The sequence below is a fragment of the Gobius niger genome (assembly GCF_951799975.1).
Source record: "Gobius niger genome assembly, chromosome: 16".
Classification (NCBI taxonomy): Eukaryota; Metazoa; Chordata; class Actinopteri; order Gobiiformes; family Gobiidae; genus Gobius; species Gobius niger.
Genome location: NC_136867.1, coordinates 24,781,295 through 24,797,302, shown reverse-complemented (window position 1 = coordinate 24,797,302; position 16,008 = coordinate 24,781,295). Strand labels below are relative to the sequence as shown.

Here is a 16,008-nt window from a genome sequence, read left to right as displayed (position 1 = left end):
TGGTTCGTGTCACTGTCATTTTTCTCTGTCTTGACTTCGCTGCATTCACAGGTGAGGAGTTTGCTCAGGCGTGCCCAGGTAAGTCGGAGGTGTGTGCACACTCACCACTCCCGGAGACAATGGCGTCAGGCCCAGCAGCTTCTTGTACTGTTCGAAGCAGAAAAACTGCGGAGGGAAAGACAAATGAGCTGTCAGAAAAGTCACCGCCAATGAATGAAGTGACTCAAACACAAACACAAGCAGCAAAGACGAGGAAATGTGGTGTTACAACGGTGACGGGTTCAAGACAATGAACAGAAGACGCCAAACCGACCGAAACCAACCATGAAGAGGATTTATTATTATGCGGCTCTAATAGTGAATGATAATCAGGTCAAGATTAAGCAATGTGATTAGATAACCACAATTTGACTGAGCAATTGCAAGTCACGTAGCTCTGACATTCTGGTTATTGACTCCAGGAAAGTGCTGTTTGCAAGAATAATGTTTATTTTGACAACATATTTTCATTTAGATTTAGTCTTTTGAAGGAAATGGAACATGTTTTTAAGCTGCACTCAGACAGTTCTTTTTAGTTTTAGTCAACCAATATTTCCAGAATAAATCTGATATTCATTTATTACAGTGGTTCCCAAAGTGAGGGTCACAATATGAACTTGAGACACATTTTGACAATATTTTTTTACATTGCTGATGCTTTTTTTTTTTTTTAATAAACAGCAGATTAAAAAAAAAAAAAAAATTAGCCAAATATCAAAATACAGTATCCAAACCATTAAACCAAATTTAAAGCAGCATTAAGAAACTCGTGCCCCTAGAGGCCACAAGCACCACTGCATGTGTCGTAGCATGTAGCGTTTTTTTACTCATTAATTGTTCTTGCGAGTAAATACAGTACTACACTGACAGAAAGGCCAAAGGGAGAGAGGAAATTGTACATCCATTTGCACAATGAAGATAACTTTTTTCACTCAAACTTTAATACTGCTAAAGTGGCGCTAGCTCGCAGTTAGCTTTGCCCACTAGCCTGTTAACTTCTCCTTTGTGATTCTGGAAAGCTACATGGGTGGTTTTCTGGACAGAGACATCAAAAGGAGATCCTATTAACACTTGTATTACCCCCAGAGGTGACTTTTGTGCCTTTAAAGGTACACTATGCAACTTGATATGTGTATTTTGCCTAGTGGCTATTTGGGTGGTTAGCTTAGTGCCTTTACTCACCCTCTCGGAGGCCCCTAAGACGGTCCATGATAAAACATTTTCTTAGGTTTTCCCTGCAGATTGAATAGTCTCCATGGTTACAAATACATTTCCTAATCCTAAAAAACTAGAAATAAATGATCGTGAGGCATCATAAGGGTCACCAGGACGGAAAGTAAAGGCACTGAGCTAACCACCCATACAGCCAAATACTATAGTCACTGCAATATTTTTGTATTCAACGCAGTTTAGAGCTGGACCTGTGTCATTTCAGACGTGGTCCTGGTTCAGTCCAGAGGGAGGTCAGTGTTGAGAGTGGACAGGGTGCTCCTATGAACCAGGACAGCGGCATCAAAAGAGAAAGTGTCATGAGAGAAAACCCATACAGTCGAACCGGGCAATTTTTCTTTCTTTAAAATCAAGATTCAGTTCACACATTTTATATTTGCACAGAAGCTTTTACAGTTGAAAGAAATTTGAATCATTGAATTAAAACAAGAATCCTGATCATTTCTGACTATGTTTGTACAGGAGGACATGACCCCATGGAAACCGGATATTTTGTTGTTTGCAAAACGTTCTCGCCTAAACGGTTGCAGTCTCTGCGAAGTGTTGTAATATGATTAATTGTGCCGTGCCAAAAAGTATGGAGCGATGGAGAGTTCCATGTAACCGAGATATGACAGTCAATATTTGTGAAGATGAGCAAACAGGAGCCACCTGCCAAGTCATAAAATAAACACCTAATTTTCCATATAATCCTGTCTGAATCCTGTTTTCTTATTACAGCCGTTTTGCAGTGATGCGTTGGTGGGTGATTTACCTTGACAGCTCTTTTGGGCGTCTCAGCCACGATCGGCGGCAGGATTCCTTTGTAGAAGCCAAAAATTCTGTAACGACAAACAGGAGGGAAGTTAGTCAAATGATGAACTTGTTTTCTTAACTTTGGAGACAGTGTTGCTTTTGGCAGCACTCTTTGTTTTAGCGGGTCGGATCAAAAACAAAAAATCTTTTAGAGACCAAGTTTTGATGCCTGTTGGCCCAAGGACAGCATTAAAGGAAGTTACTTGGTTGTTTTAGCTCAAACAATGAATGAAGAACTTTATTGTCCTCATTCGATTGTACAACAAAATTGCGTAGATCAGATGTTGGGTTGGGGGAAACCGGAATACTCGGAGGAAACCTGAGACGGGGAGAACATGTGAACTCCAAGTTCCAGACAGGTCTCACAGCTTCACATCCTTCATAAACAAAATGGACTCCCAATGAAGCAACTCATTTAAAAGAAATAGTCTTTTACAGAATAAATTATTGTTCTGTTTTCTGATTATGTATGACAAATATGGCCGCTGGTTGCACTGCTATGGGGGCCACCATTGCCCGCCATTGCTGTAGGACTTCCACATAGGGGCGACAAAACAAGCTAGTCTTCCATTAGAAAGCATTGCACTTCACGCACGTTCTAAACAACTGTAAAGCCTGGTTTCTAATTTTTTAAACTTTCTGCAGCTAGATATTGCTCCTGTGATAACGCTGGGATAGCTACAACTGAAGAAACCAGGCTGGTTTTCGTAAGAAACATTTTAGAAATCTTGTATACTAATGAGGGCCGGACTTTGATTGACAGGCCGTTAGCATTAGAGCTAGCATGGCTACGACCGAACTACGCGCCCTGCGAGGGCTGAGTCTACAGTGAAGATCCCGCCCTTTTGCCCTTTTTAGGAACATGCTCCGTCACAGCTGGGAAGAAGGAGACTGTAAATCTGCCATTGATTTCCCTTTCAAACGTGGTCATTATGGTAAACGGGAAGGAGTGAGCAGAAGCTGTATATTAATTCTGTGATTGAGTCTGATAATTATCGAAGTATAGTTCAGATATTGGTATAGAAAATCAAATGTTGTGAAAGAAAAAAAAACAGTACCAAGCCCTACGAATAACTTTCTAACATGATCATCTCGTCAACGAAAACTCATAAATGTCTGTTTTTGTCACCAAACAGCCCTTTTTAGCTAGTCACCGATATATTATCGTCAGGAACAAAAGGAGAATCCATGACATTATTTTATCATCGTCGATAAAAACAACACTGTTTGGAGACACATCTTCTGATCACAAAGTTTTATAGGATTTATTTATACAGATAGCATCAAGCCGAATCTAATGTGAAATTAAATCGGCACAATGAAGTTCTTCACAGAAGAGCACAGAAGTGGAGGAATGTATGCGTTGGCCTTATTAGGTGATATTAAAATCGTATCCACAGTTTGAAGTTGATTTTTCCACAAATTCTTGAGGTCTCTGGACTTCTGACGGTTTCAGAAACTGTCAAAAAATCTAATTTACCGAGGGCATTACTACTGTACCATATGACTTTCTCAGCCTCCGTTTCAAAGCGACACCTGAATTCAGCGGAAAGAACATAAACAGACACATTTCGACTTTGCACTGACAGGTTTTACAAATGCAGAAAGTCAACTTGAAAAACAGTCTCCACCAAATGAAACCCCAAAGTGAGTTCTTGTTTCTTGGCGCTTCACAGAGGCCGACTCCGAAACCACAGGCCGTGTCCATGTTCTCTGTGCAGTGAGTGATTTTACCTCAGATCCCGGCGTAAGATAGAGTGGATTTTCATCTGTATAATTTGAGTTTGGTTTTCCTTTTAACTCAATCATACTCTGACATGACTTAAAATGTACTTTGTGGCAGTACAATAATATATTTTATGGGAGCATAAAACAGATCTGTTCAGTCGTCTCTCTTATGGAGTATGTTTAGAGGATGAATGGACGCCCTGGTTACACAGAGGTCTCCCATCAACATTTAAAACCTCCTCACATTGAATTATATTGATAGTCACTTGCACTAGCTGCTCTACAATGATCTTTATATTACAAGGCTTGCCAATCTGTCTATCTCTGAGCTGCTTTGTGCTGATGCTTTTATTTATTCATTTATCTATAAGGTTGACTTTCCTCTGTGTTTCCACCAGTCTCACAATATGTACCCAGATACATGAGCGAGGACTTTAGACTAGACTAGACCTTGGTGTCACTGTGGGGCTAAGATCAAGGAACAGGTGACAAAGCTACTTCTTCTGCCTATCTTATATTTAACAACTCATTATGGAATTTTAATTTAAAGCACATGTCATAATGGGGTAAGTGCGTGTTAGTGATTCTTTTTGGTGCAATACCAGCGCGACATCCTCCAGATTCAGGCCAAATGGGTTGCAATGTGTGTGGAGGAATATATTTTGCAACGAAGGGGACACCATACCGCCTTTGCTCTGCCTGATCCCGTCAGGCCTGAGAAGCTAAGCAGGGAAGGGCCTGGTTGGTTGGATGGGAAACACCAGGAAGCCTGGGGTGAATGCTCACCATCACCAAGTATGGAGTGAATGAGTAATGCAATATAAAGCGTCTTTGAGTGTCCAGAAAATGCATTTAAAAAAAAATTATTATTATTATTATTATTATAACTGTCAAGGATAAAGCGCTGATGTAATAGGAGATTGCACCAGGTTCCTTAAATGCAACCACGCGACTAAACACTTCCTGCAGCACTTAATGTGTTCCAGATATTCCAGCGGCAAGAAACAGTTTTGTTGCGATGACGTCCAGCAATGACAGCTCATGAAACTCTTTGGAAACGACAAGACGGATGTTAACAAATCTTACCTTGGCTTACAAGTTAGCAGGCACTGCTTTTTTAGCAAAGGTTGCTCCAAAGTATGATTGGACAATGACCTTTTTGGGGAGGGGTTTGGTGAAAGGTCAATTGATTAGAATAGTAAAGCATTTATTGTATTTTTATTGTTGAATAATACCTAAAAAAAAGCGGGATCTCTGCAGCTCGTCTCCACGGAGATGTCGACTAAAGACAGCCAAATATGAGATTTAAATCCATCCATCCATCCATCCATCCATCCATCCATCCATCCATCCATCCATCCATCCATCCATTCTCTTCCACTTGTCCGTTGCCGGGTCATGGGGACAGCTGTTGGAGTTGCCCACATTGCACCAGCCCCTTATGGCTCCTGCTGCAAGTGGTGGGTCCACAGAAGGACGGCCTCATGGTTAACCAGGCCTGTTGGTCCCTCATAAGGGACTTCTGAACCGCTTTTTGTCTGACCCGTCACCTAGGACCTGTTTGCCCTTGGAAACCCTACCAAGGTCACAAAGCCCCCGACAACAGAGCTCCCAGGATCATTCCGGTGCTCAAACCCCTCCACCCCGTTAAGGTGGCGGTTCCAGGAGGGGTGAGATCTAAATTAGGTCCCCAAATCCATTCTTTGTGTGGCTTTGGTTTTTGGATCCAGGCCAGGGAATTTCAGCTGATGTTCCTGAGTCCAAAAATGTGAGAAAAGAGAAGCAACTCACACCAAAAGTTATATCAGAAGTGCAGATGTTGAGGAAAATCTTAAAAATTCCAAAAAGCAGCATCACAAACTCGGAAAGCCGATGTCAAAGATCTACTCATGAAATTTGTGACGTTTCGAATCCTGACATGCAGCTGAACCCAATGAACTTCCGACCTATCGGACACTCATCATTGTGCGTCGTCAGCGCTAAACCTGTTTCCTACACACTCACAACTGCAGTGTGTGCCGTTCCTATTCGTTTACACTAAAATACATGCGCCCCATGACATCACCTGTAGCCCGCCTCAGCCTCTGTCACCTGCAGACGCTAAAAACTGCACTGGCTTCACAAAGGCAAGACTTGTTTCCAAATAAAGAAACCAGCTTTTGCGGGAGATGCCAAAAACATTCCACCTTGATGTTTCTGTGAATGCAAATCTGCCTTATCGGCTTTGTGTTGATAGCAAACTGTCACCGGGAAACTGCGTAACTATTTTCCCTGCGCTCAAAGCTCTGTTGTTTCAAAAGGGACGGCCTCAGACTGGTCCGACTGGTGCCGATTTTAGACACGCGCCAACGCTGTCACAACATACACTTTCATAATTAATGCACAAGTAATTAGAGCTTTATTGTCTTCTTCACACGTCGTGAGATTAAACGGGTTTCATAGTTGGTTTTGCTGCGTGTAATAGTTTGGAATGGAGTTCTGAAAATGCTGTTGCCGAGGCAGAAACACCTTTTGTGGTTGGCAGCTGTCAGAAGGCCTTGATGGATGGCAGATACTTTTTTCCATTTGGCTTTTGCCGCTGATAGAAAATGCAAAACGCCTCAGAACGCGCTCAGTGTTTTAGGCAAAGTCACCCACAAAACAAAGTGGCAGAAAGTCTTTCCAAGTTATTTTACAACGCAACCGATTGAGAGTGAAACGCGATGCTGCTTTCAAATCAAGGACAGGTTTTAGTATGACCTGAATTGTTCAAGGGAGGAGATCCTACAGTACAAAGTAGAAACCAATGCAAACATAAGGAGTGCATGCAAACTCCCTTTATGATCTGTGACTTTAAACATCGCAAGAGTCTGAAGCAACGACATGTCAATTAATCAAAGTTTATTTGTAGAAGTGAGTTCAAGCGGATTAAAGGGACAGACTGTCAAAGAGGAGTGTTATGCTATAGACTTTCTGCAGTTATATTTAGGGCAGGGACTTTTTTTCAATGAATTCCGACAAATTAATTAGATAATGTTTAGTGCGATTATTATCAAAATGAATCACACTTTACTTAAGCGACACAGACACTTTTAGAGTTTCCTTTTTCCTGCAAGACGTTTTTTTTTTAGGGACGAACACCGCGTGAAGCCAAGAACTATTATATAGTTTGTTCACAGTTAAGCTATTATGGACTTATTTAGTCAGTGTCCAGTGTCAAATAGAAAATAGAAGAAGAACTTTATTTATATAGCGCCTTTCACAGACATGAGACAATTACACATTCATTGGACACTCGGTGGTGTAGCTTCAGTTTCCCCTGGGGGAGACGGACTGAAGGGCTGTCAAGACTGCAAACATCTGCGCGAAAGGTCCCTCTGACCACCACCATGCATTCACATACACATTCGTCCTTGCCTATTGTACATGTTTTTAGTGGTAGGGGAAACCGGATTACCCGGGGGGAAACACAGACACTAGGGGAATATGCAAACTCATAAAGGCCCCGTCCAGGTGGGAATCGAACCCGGGACCCTCTAGCTGTGAAGCATGAGCGCTAAGTATTGTGCTACCGTGCCACCCAAATAAAAAATGTATAATAATAATAACAAAAAAAATAAAACTGCTATTGTATATGAAGAGTTTGAAATGATCACACAGGCCTCACATACAAAAAAAGCATCTAAAATAAACCTTCTATAAAATAAATACAACCTTGATAAATGATAAATTGTATTAAAAATTTCAAACAAGTCCCACCACAGGAGTAAAAACACTTAGCTTCAGTAGACAATACGATTAAGAATGGACTGAGGGAGCGTGGCTTCAGCACAGGCTAACTGAAGCTTGCTAATGCTAGCAATTTAGCTGTTTTTTGGAGCGAGCTGTTTTATGTAAAATAGGGTGAAAATAAAAATTGTAAATTGTAAAAAGGATAAATATAGGACGATGTTGCGCATGTTTAGACAAGCACGTGGAGAGGGACAAAAAGCTTTTAAGGGAAAGTCCCTCGGAAGCAGGAACTTTTGGAGCCAGCCGCGACTTCCTTACGGTTACAGGAAGAAGTCGGCCACGATGATTAATTTTTACAGTCTATGCAGCCACATCAGCCACGTGGACGTTTCCCTCTTTTTTCCCCAATGAAGTAGAAACTACTGGCTATTTTGTTTGAGCTGCTTTAGATCAATATTGCATTAAAGCTTAATTCTCTGCCACCTCTTCATGCTTAAATAAACAGTCACTATTATATGACTGCATCATTACGAGTCGAACATACTGTGCAAATATTACCATTATTTTCCCACTATGTTCAATACAAACATTTACAAATTGCTACTTTAGCTTTGGCTGCTCCTTCTACAGTTGTTACTCTCACTATAAAATTGCACCAATCTGACCACTGCCGTTTCTGAAGTGTTAGTCCAGCGCGTTTTCTGACAGACTCTACTGAGCCAACGCCACATTCTTTTAGCTTCAGTGCAAAGCCAACATGTGGCCACGTTCCCGAGCGCCTTTTCACAGAATTCTGCCCGTTTTATTTTGTAAAAAGGGGGAACTAAAGCTACACATTAGAGATGCAGAGAGTGTGTGATCTTGGGAGTGAAATAGTGTCGGAGTAAGGAGTTTTTCTGCCAGCTGTCTCCGGTAATCTCAAGGAACGGCGCGGCAATAACACCGGTCACCTCGGGATGGGAACGCGAGGCGAAGGCAGAAGGTTTTCTGAAAAGTGCTGAGATTGAAAGCTTGAATATAAGAGGCTGACGTGGGGAAATGCAAAAATGCCCAAGTTTCTCTCTCCACAGACTCTCCAGCTGCAACGGAGGATCCTGAAGCATTCATTGACCAGCAAAGAGACAAAACTCTTTCCGGGTGCAGGCTTCTGAAATTAGCACCTGCTTCTCTCAATATGGAGGAGCAGCAGCTTTACCCCGAGCTCTTCTGAGTTAATGAGCTTTCATGTAAGTTGCATGTCTCCAGAAGTTATGACCCAAGGCTCAAGATGACAGTTTGACGTTGGTTTAAAGAAGTAGTCCAAGCTATAAGGTAAGAACATATCTCAGTATGGGAAAATATATATCACACTACAATGATGACGAAACCTTCTGTTGGTCTGTAAATGCAGTAAATTAAAATAACTGCCTTGTATAAAATTGCTCTCTCAAAATGGCTGTAGCGAATGTCTTGAAATAGGCCTCTGTCTCTTTAAGAACTGCTGACCCTTTCCGACACACCCCCTCCACACGCTGTCTGTGGCATCAGTGGGGAGGGGATTCTGCTGAGGAGCAGTGGTTGGTTACTCGGCTGGTGACGAAAGCTCGGAGGCGTCTCCAGGAGGTGGGGGCGTTCCTAGGAGGACTCAGGCAAACCTATCCCTAAAATGGCCGCCATCAGAGTTTATAAGATTACTCAAAAATACGTGAATGTGCCAAGGCAACACTTCAGGCATGTTTTTAATGAGGGAATGACATAATAACATGATGTAAGGCTTGAAAAAGTCGATTTTGCATAATACCCCCTTTAAGTCATTACATTTTGAAAATTACAGCAGGTTTAGGCAGGGCTGGGCACCGTTAAACAATACCAGTATGGTATCGGGGGGAAAAAAGAGTTTAGGTACCAGGATCGGAAAAATGAAAGTATCGAAAGCATACCCAAAATATGTTCTATTTTTAGATCCAAGGTTCGATGCTGTTAGTCCAGGGACAGTGGTTTGGTTGTTTCAGCTCAAATGAATGTTTTTTTTTATTTATTTTTTTTATCCCCAAAGATTGTTCCATTTTCTCAATTAATTACACATTTTTTTTAAAATTATTGTTGCTTGAATAATTGTTTTATTATCGTTTTTTCCCCGTCATTTTCACTCATTTTTATTAGTAATATTTTCCCTATTTCCCCCCATTTTTCCCCATTTATTCCCCATATTATCCCTATATTTTCCGTCCCAAATTACGCCCCATTTTTCACACATTTCTTGACTTTGGAGATGAACCCAATATTGCAATTTTGTCTTTCACAAATTATTGTTCTGTTTTCTGGTTCTAGCCAAAATAGTGTAGTATAGGCAATGGGAAAACGCCTTGTTCGGGTATTGATATCGAAAAACCAAGTATCGTTAAAATACTGGTATTGGAAAAAAGAACAATACCCAGCCCTAGCTTTGAGTAAACAGAACTGACATATTAAAACAGATCTATTGCAGAAATAAGAACAAGTGATTGAAGCCCTTATACACGGTAGAGTGATTTTATTCCTGCCCTTTCTCCGTCCCTCGGAGCGGAGTCTGTGGGCTGGTATTGACATTAGAAACAGGCGTGTGGACAGGCGACACAGGCCTGACCCCGAGGCTCCTGTGAATGAGGCGGCGACTCTGTATTGGCAACACTTGTGTAGATCCCGCTGATAACGCGGGAGTGTCAATATGCTCCAAATGAGCTCTGTAAACACTTTTACGAGAGACAATAGGCGCTGAACTGTGACTGATCAGGCAAACACCGCCACATCGGAGAACAAGGAAGTGATATGATTACTTCTCAGGGAAATGCAGGCCACGCGGACAACTTTCATCAGACACAACTTCATCACATGACAATATTTATTTATCTCTAAAAGTTGGATATTTTCTCTTTATAACCTTCAAAGTTTTTCATTTAACTTTAATTTTAAAAACATGGCCAGGATCCTTTCTCAAGATCTAGAGAAGTCAATAAATGAATTCAATGTTTGAGTAAGCTCTCAGTCGTGCAGGAGTTTTCCATCTAAGACAAAGGTTGTTCTTGGATGTTTGGCCTCTTACCTGAGAGCCTTCATCAGCAGCACAAATGAGGTTAGTTTTGACAAAAGGCAGAATGTAAACTTCCACAGCAGCCATCTGTGTTCTAAAAACTACTCGCCACTTGTTTTTGAGCAGATTCTGGAACAAAGATAAGTGGTACAAGTTTATATGCAACAATGTTTTTTTTTTTTCTTAAGATTTGCAAACATTCCATCAAACAGGGGTATGAGGGAGGAGTTTTGAGATGTAAGAAAGCAAATTGGGCACAACAAGCAACTCATGGGCAAACACTATGTGGACGATTTCTGCCAAAACTGCAGCTGAACATGTTTGACCATGAGTTTTGGATTTTCAACAAACTTATGCAATAATAATAGTTGAGCAATGCCATTATTTTCCCCCAAAATATATAATAATGCCAGTTTGAGTTGAATTTCATACTCTTCAAGGACTTTTAAGACCTTCATTTGAATAAATATATAAACTGTAACCGTCATCTTTAAGAAAATATTCTTTCCATTCACATTAGCTCAACTTTGACAGGCAAAGTTAAATTCAATGCTTTTTAATGCCATTTTTAATATCCATATACTATATTTGAAGGCCACAAATGAAAAAAAAAATGTTTTTGATACCTTTGACACTTTCGATGAATAGAGTAAAAATAATTGAGTAATGTCATCATTTTCCAAGAAATTTAGATTAAGTCTGAGTTCAATTTAAAGCTTTGTAATGACTTTAAAGGCCTTTGTTTTGGCACATGTCATGAAATCCCACAGAAACACTGTTATCAACTGTTGGTAACACTTTATATTAACCACACTTTATTTAGATTTAAGGGGAGACACTACAGGCAAAACTCAATTTTTTCAGTTTTCAGGTTTTGGGCCAAATTGGTCTCTGAACATATAGCTTTCACCCGGAAACAGAAAACATGCCTAATCTTCACAATAACATGTTTAAATATTGCGCGGATTCAATGTTCCCCCATAGACTTATATGGGAGAATGCAATTTCAATGCCCTTTTTCTCAAAACACATGTTTCTGTCATTGTGGCGACACTATGTCCACGTCAGTCGGACCTAAAGACTTCACATTTTCCAGCCTTGGACTGAACAATATTTGGAAGATTTTTTCAGAGGGATTTTTTATTATTTAATCTCTAGCCCCATTTATTGAGTTTTGAATGTCAAAAAACAAGGCAAAAATTAATTTTTTACAAATGTTTCCACTAAAAAACAGCTTATTTTAGAACTAAACAAGAAATCCTAAATCCCCTCTGAGAAAGTCTTGGTAACTCATTCATCAATGAAATGAAACAACACATTTGAATGTAGCTCTATCCATTACTCAGATTTCGTCGCCGAAAAGATGTGAAATTTGGGGCATTTTCAGGCATAAAACACCTTGTTCTTATATAAAAGATAAAATGACAGAAAACGTACAATGTATTTTTTCCTCACATTTATGCCAGTGATCGACAGCAAAAGTCTCAAATTGATATCTGTAAATATACATTTTTTCCCTATTCACCCCTATAGTGTCTCGCCTTAAAGGGACTTGATTGAAGTTGTCATTTTCATACTCGCTACTGCCACCTCAGGTCTTACATGTAACTGCAGCTTCTATATTAAGCTCATGCATGACGGCACTTCGGAGTCACCAAAACACACTAATAGAATCACGAAGAAGAAGCTAACAGGCAAACCGGCAAAGCTAACTGCGGGATAGCACCACTTAAACAGTATTTACAGCCAAGTTTAAACGAAAAAAAAAATATCTCCATAGTGTAATTGGATATACAATATCCCTCTCTCCCTTTATCTCTTCTATCAGCGTAGTATTTACTCTCACGGAAAATTAATGAGTAAAAAACCGTAACATGCTATGACACCTGCAGTGGCGCTTATGGCCTTTAGGGGCACGAGTTACTTTTTGAGTGACAGTGCAGGATTTCAGCGGCAATTGGTCTGGGCTCATTCTACACATTAGGACATTGTAGAAAATACATCATTTAACCATTTTTAAACTCTGTCCAATCCCTTTAATAAATTATGCATTAACACTTTATTCATCATGAAAGATACATTAGTTAAATGTGACTAACACTTAATAACTACTTAACTACTACAGTTAATGCCTAACTCCTACTGAATAGTTCTTCACATACTTCACTTATTCACTGTTAAGTAGTGAATGAATTAAGTGTTAACTCATCATGTATTAAGGCTAAATAAGGTGTAGTCATTATAAAGTGCTACTCAAATGTTTTGCTAATATGAAATCAAATGCAGTCAGTGAGTCCTTGGGCCCTGCAGACACTCACTGCTCCTGCTGGAGAGGGGAGGATGAATTTCCCTACATGGACAAAAAGTCAACACGGCCTCCTTCTCGGGCCCGAAGTCCCGACGCCACAGACGACCTGCGTGCCTCCAATGCAAAGACGCTCCGGCGATGCCAACAGCGGAAACTCCCCCGCAGTCGGTCGGGCCCTAATCCCCCTCAGAGCAAACAGGTTATTTCGGACGACGGAAGCGCTGCCCCGATGCTTTCTTTGCCCACATGCAAATGCGGCCACAGATTTCCCGGGTGTGGTCAGCGCCCCGCCACCAGGTGAGGAACAGGACACTAATTTGTTACAGGACAAACATGGCCGCCGGCATTTGAATCCTCATTTGGGTTTTGCGATGTAAAGCACACTCTAAGTCCCCTTTTGGCAGGGCTACGCAAATGGGCTCCCGACGGGACACGTGAGCGAGTGAGTGTGCGCCCGCGATTTAACTGGATTTTCATAAACATTTCCTTTTCTTTTTTAACAGCCTCCGAAAGACACGACTGCCCCGGAGCAAACCACTGAGGGAATTACACCAAGGGGAGACGATCGTGTTGACAAAAGAGAGACAAAGGAGTCATTGTTTCACCTGCACGTGTTTAAAAAGATTGCGCCTCGCTGCTGCACAATAGAGCAGGATCGTGAGGTCAAAAGCGAAGGGATTTCTGAGATTCCTATAGCAATAAGCCGATGGAGATTTTCAAATTGTAAGGTTTTCAACACTAAGTGCCCCCACAGTGGACCTTTCAAGTCCCATCAGGCCCAGAACTATATCAAATCAGGACTGAACCAGGTCTAAAAAGGGTCCTGTACTGGACCAAAATGTGACCAAACAGTGGAGTGCGATCAAAATGTCCATTAAAGGGGCTAGATGCAAGTGGGCCGTTTTATACTCACTACTGCCACCTCAGGTCATACGTGTAACTGCACCTTCTATATTAAGCTCATGCATGACGGCACTTCGGACCCGAATCAACACCTTTCTGAGTGACAGTGCAGGATTTTAGAGGCAGTTGTGATGAACAGGTCTGAGCCCATTCTATACATTACTAGCTGAGACCCGGCCTTCGGCCGGGCCTCGCTAGTCTCCACATGTGATATTCTGAGATTATGAGTTATTACAAAGAAATGTCCAACCCGTCACACAGTTCAGCTGTAAACCAGTGGTTCCCAACCCATTCCAAAAACTATGGCCACTACAAAAGTGTAAAATAATGAAGGCAAAAAACAATGTGAAAGAAACTGCGATAGGAGTGTTTGATGCACCCGTACTCCTTTGTTACAAACTACGACAATATTTGTGCTAAACTCGGGGAACAGGATTCAAGAGACAGTGGAATAAGCATGGATAAATATTAGGGGTTCAGCTCTAACGGTTCGGTTCACGGTGCAGGACCCGTGGTTTGGTGCATCACGGTAGTGTACAATAAAAAAAATAATAAGTAGGTTTTGAACTGAAATAGCCTAATGATCGTTGTTAGACAGTATTTATAACCTTACAATAAAATTGGCAATGTTTTCCAAGCTGCTTTAGAATAAAATGTACCTCTGGGCTCACAATACGTGAAAGCAAAATAGAAAACAAATGGTACAGCAGCAACGCAAAAAAAAAAAGAAAAAAACTACGCAGTGCAGGCCATGCGCTCGTTAAGTGGTAGTTTCATTTTTACTCACACGGAGGAGAAATCAGTCGGAGCAGCGCGTTTGATTAGAGGCGCGTGTTTGAGCAGGTTTTGGGCACGCACACGCACACACATACACACATCGCCCTGTTTGGATGCGCGCACACGCACGGCAGTCAGATCTCGTGCACTCGCGTTTTTGTGACAGCGGGTTGTCCTCGGACAGCAGCACCACCAAGCACGCACGCACGCACTCAGTACTGTCGCCAGGCTTCCTGGTGTTCCCAAACGGTCTCCCATCCCAGTCCTAACCAGGCACTTCCCTGCTTAGCTTCAAAGTCGGTATGGGAAATAAACATGGCGGCGCCCAGGCGGCGGCCATTGAGATAGCGTTTTCTATAATAGATGGCTGGAACATGTAGGGGGAGGAAAATACATAATTTTTAAACTCGGTATAGTCCCTTTAATGTGAACAATGAAGCCAGAGGAAGATGAAAAATGTTCTACAGTGGGATGCAAAAGTTTAAGCATAACATTTAGACGAGCCTCATGCATTTTGGAGACACAAAACAGAGGTTAAACTCTTACCCCCCACTTTAACCAAGAGCATTATTTCCAGTTTGGCTTTAGCTAAATCTACAAGCTTCTTGGCCAGTGTAACGGCTCATTTGAACACTGATCCTATCTTTTTTTCCGCCACATATTTATCCCATTTTGAAGTGTTTTTGTCATGTTTTCATCTCTTTTTTTTAATCACTTTTCTTGTTGTGTTTTTGTTGCTTTTTCACCACTTTTTTGTCTTGCTTTTGTCAGTTTTTCATCGCATTTTTGTTGCCTTTTCATCACTCTTCAGTCGTGTTTATGCCGCTTTATCAATGTCTTAGTACCGCTTTTCCGTTTTTGCTGCTCTTTTACCACTTTTTTGTCTTAATGTCTTATTGTTGTGGCTTTTTTGTTTTGAGTTTTTATCCTATTCACTATTTTGAGGCTTTTTTCAATAAGCTTTTAGATTTGGGGAAAGCCAAATTGGAGAACCTGCGCTCAGTTCAGTTGGGGGTTCTTGAATCTTGGATCCATCATCCTTTGGGGTTGCATTGCAGCCAGTGGCACAGGGAACATTTTTCGGTTAATCAATGAATGGGTCAAATTAATTTCCAACAAATTCCGAAGATAAATGTAGCACCATTTGTGAAAAAACTGAAGTTAAACCAGTAATGACCTCTACAAATGGGTAATGATCCTAAACCCCAGCTCATCCTCTTCACAGTCTCCTGACCTTAACATCACTGAAGGTCTGTGGATAAACCTCCAAAGAGCAGAGTGTGACAGACGGACCAGAAATCTCTCAATTAAAAGACTCTTGGAAAGTGTTTAAAGCTGTGATACTTGTCTTTTTTACATCAATATTATTTTGAAAATGTAAAAGGTGGTGCTAGAATCTGAACATTTTGCTTTTGGAAATGTTATGGGAACGTCTCATACGCATCCATGGCGTCTGAGGATCATTGAA

The 16,008-nt window shown here is 41.1% G+C and overlaps 1 protein-coding gene across 1 annotated transcript in view; it reads right to left on the bottom strand.

Moving 5' to 3' along the window:
- The window catches only part of slc25a21 (solute carrier family 25 member 21), a 180,787-nt gene that overhangs the window by 20,479 nt on the left and 144,300 nt on the right, over positions 1–16,008 (bottom strand). Inside the window, exons 5-6 of the mRNA XM_079573564.1 lie at positions 2,024–2,090; positions 106–165 (exon numbers count right to left, since the gene is read on the bottom strand). Coding sequence (XP_079429690.1) covers positions 106–165; positions 2,024–2,090 — 127 coding nt within the window. The remainder of the gene's footprint in view (positions 1–105; positions 166–2,023; positions 2,091–16,008) is intronic.